The sequence below is a fragment of the Endocarpon pusillum genome, assembly GCF_000464535.1.
Source record: "Endocarpon pusillum Z07020 unplaced genomic scaffold C720987, whole genome shotgun sequence".
Taxonomy (NCBI): domain Eukaryota; kingdom Fungi; phylum Ascomycota; class Eurotiomycetes; order Verrucariales; family Verrucariaceae; genus Endocarpon; species Endocarpon pusillum.
Window position 1 is genome coordinate 400,445 of NW_006913582.1, and position 1,693 is coordinate 402,137.

A 1,693-nucleotide genomic window follows, 5' to 3' on the forward strand; every position below is an offset into this window, starting at 1 on the left:
CATGACCGCGGCGGATCTTAGGATCGATGGCGGACATAGTGCCTGGTGAACTCGGGGAGGGGTGAGGGGGGTGAGAATGCGGGGGTTGAGGACTTGGTGGATGAGATTCCAACGAAAAGACTAGAGATAGCGAGGTTGAGAAGCAAGGAGAGGGAATGTGGCTTTGGTGCACGGGCTGGGTGGATTAATGTTCGAAATGCTTTGGATATAACTACATTGGATGAGGGATCATCAGGATATGCTCATCTGGCTGCTCATCAGGTCATCATCCTTATTTCCCCAGCCAAGGGAACGGTAGATGATCAAACATGCACCAATGCACCGTTCGAATCTCTTTCGCATTCATTCCCTCTTCACAATCTCGTCCCCATATTAACATGCACCGCCTTCGTCTGACAGTAGGCCTCCAGCCCGGCCTCGCCTAGCTCGCGGCCCACCCCACTCTGCTTGACGCCGCCAAAGGGCACGCGGATATCCGAGTCATTGCTGCTGTTGACCCACACCATGCCGGCCTCGATGCGCGCGGCGACGCGATGCGCGCGCTCCACATCGCGCGTGAAGACCGCACTGCCCAGGCCGTAGGTGGTGTCGTTGGCCATGCGGAGCGCCTCGTCCTCGGTTTCGAACTTGGCCACCACCACGAACGGCCCAAAGACCTCTTCGCGGTAGATCTTCATCTCCGGTCGCACGTCGGTGAAGACGGTCGGCTCGATGAAGAAGCCCTTTCCGGAGCCGACGTCTTTCTGTGGGTGGCCGCCCGTGGTGAGGGTGGCGCCCTCGGATCGCCCGGACTCGATGTACGACAGCACGCGCTCGTACTGGGCGCGGGTGACTTGCGGGCCTTGGAAGGTGCTCTCCGAGAAGGGGTCGCCCACTTTGCTGGTGCTGGAGATGGCGGCGTGGAATTTGGAGATGAAGGCCTGGTAGATGGGAGCCTGGACGAGGAGGCGGCTGGTCGCGGTGCAGATCTGGCCTTGGTTCGACATTATGCTGGTTTTTAATAAGATATCTAGTGGTTAGCTTTGGACCCTTCATTGCAGGGTTTTGGAAGGCATGGGGGAAGTTAGAAGCTCACCCAATATGCGCCCACTTCGCCGCCTGCTCCAGATCCGCATCCTCAAACACTATCAGCGGACTCTTCCCGCCTGTCTCCAGCGTGATGTTCTTCATGTTCACCGCCGCCATCTTCATGATCTGTTTCCCCGTCGCCGTCGACCCGGTAAATGCAATCTTGTCCACATCCATATGACTTGCAATCGCCGCCCCGGCCTCCTTCCCATACCCATTCAGCACATTGACCACACCAGCCGGGAAACCCGCCTCCTTGATCAAACTCGCCAGATACAGAATCGAGAGCGGCGTCTGCTCCGCTGCCTTGATGACCACCGTATTCCCACACGCCAGCGCGGGTCCCAGTTTCCACGCCGCCATCGCCAACGGGTAGTTCCAGGGGATGATCTGCCCACACACGCCGATGGGCTGACGGAGCGTATACGCGAGTTTCTGCGGCGTGGTCGAGATGGTCTGGCCATGGATCTTGTCGGCCCAGCCGGCGTAGTACCGGAAACATAACACCACCTCCGCCAGATCGTCGTTCAAAGCCACCGAATACGGTTTCCCGTTATCCCAGGTCTCGATGCTGGCGAGGGTTTCGGCGTGGCTCTCGATCAGACCGGCGAGCTTGTACATCAAT

The 1,693-nt window shown here is 58.5% G+C and overlaps 1 protein-coding gene across 1 annotated transcript; it reads right to left on the minus strand.

Annotated features, from left to right (window-relative positions):
- Nucleotides 1-353: 353 nt before the first annotated feature.
- EPUS_01307 (Aldehyde dehydrogenase) lies at nt 354-1,689 on the minus strand (the record flags this gene model as incomplete). The annotated part of the gene is made up of 2 exons (XM_007788600.1): nt 354-990; nt 1,076-1,689. The coding sequence occupies 2 exons, from the start codon at nt 1,687-1,689 to the stop codon at nt 354-356; spliced, it is 1,251 nt and encodes a 416-aa protein (XP_007786790.1).
- Nucleotides 1,690-1,693: the final 4 nt, after the last annotated feature.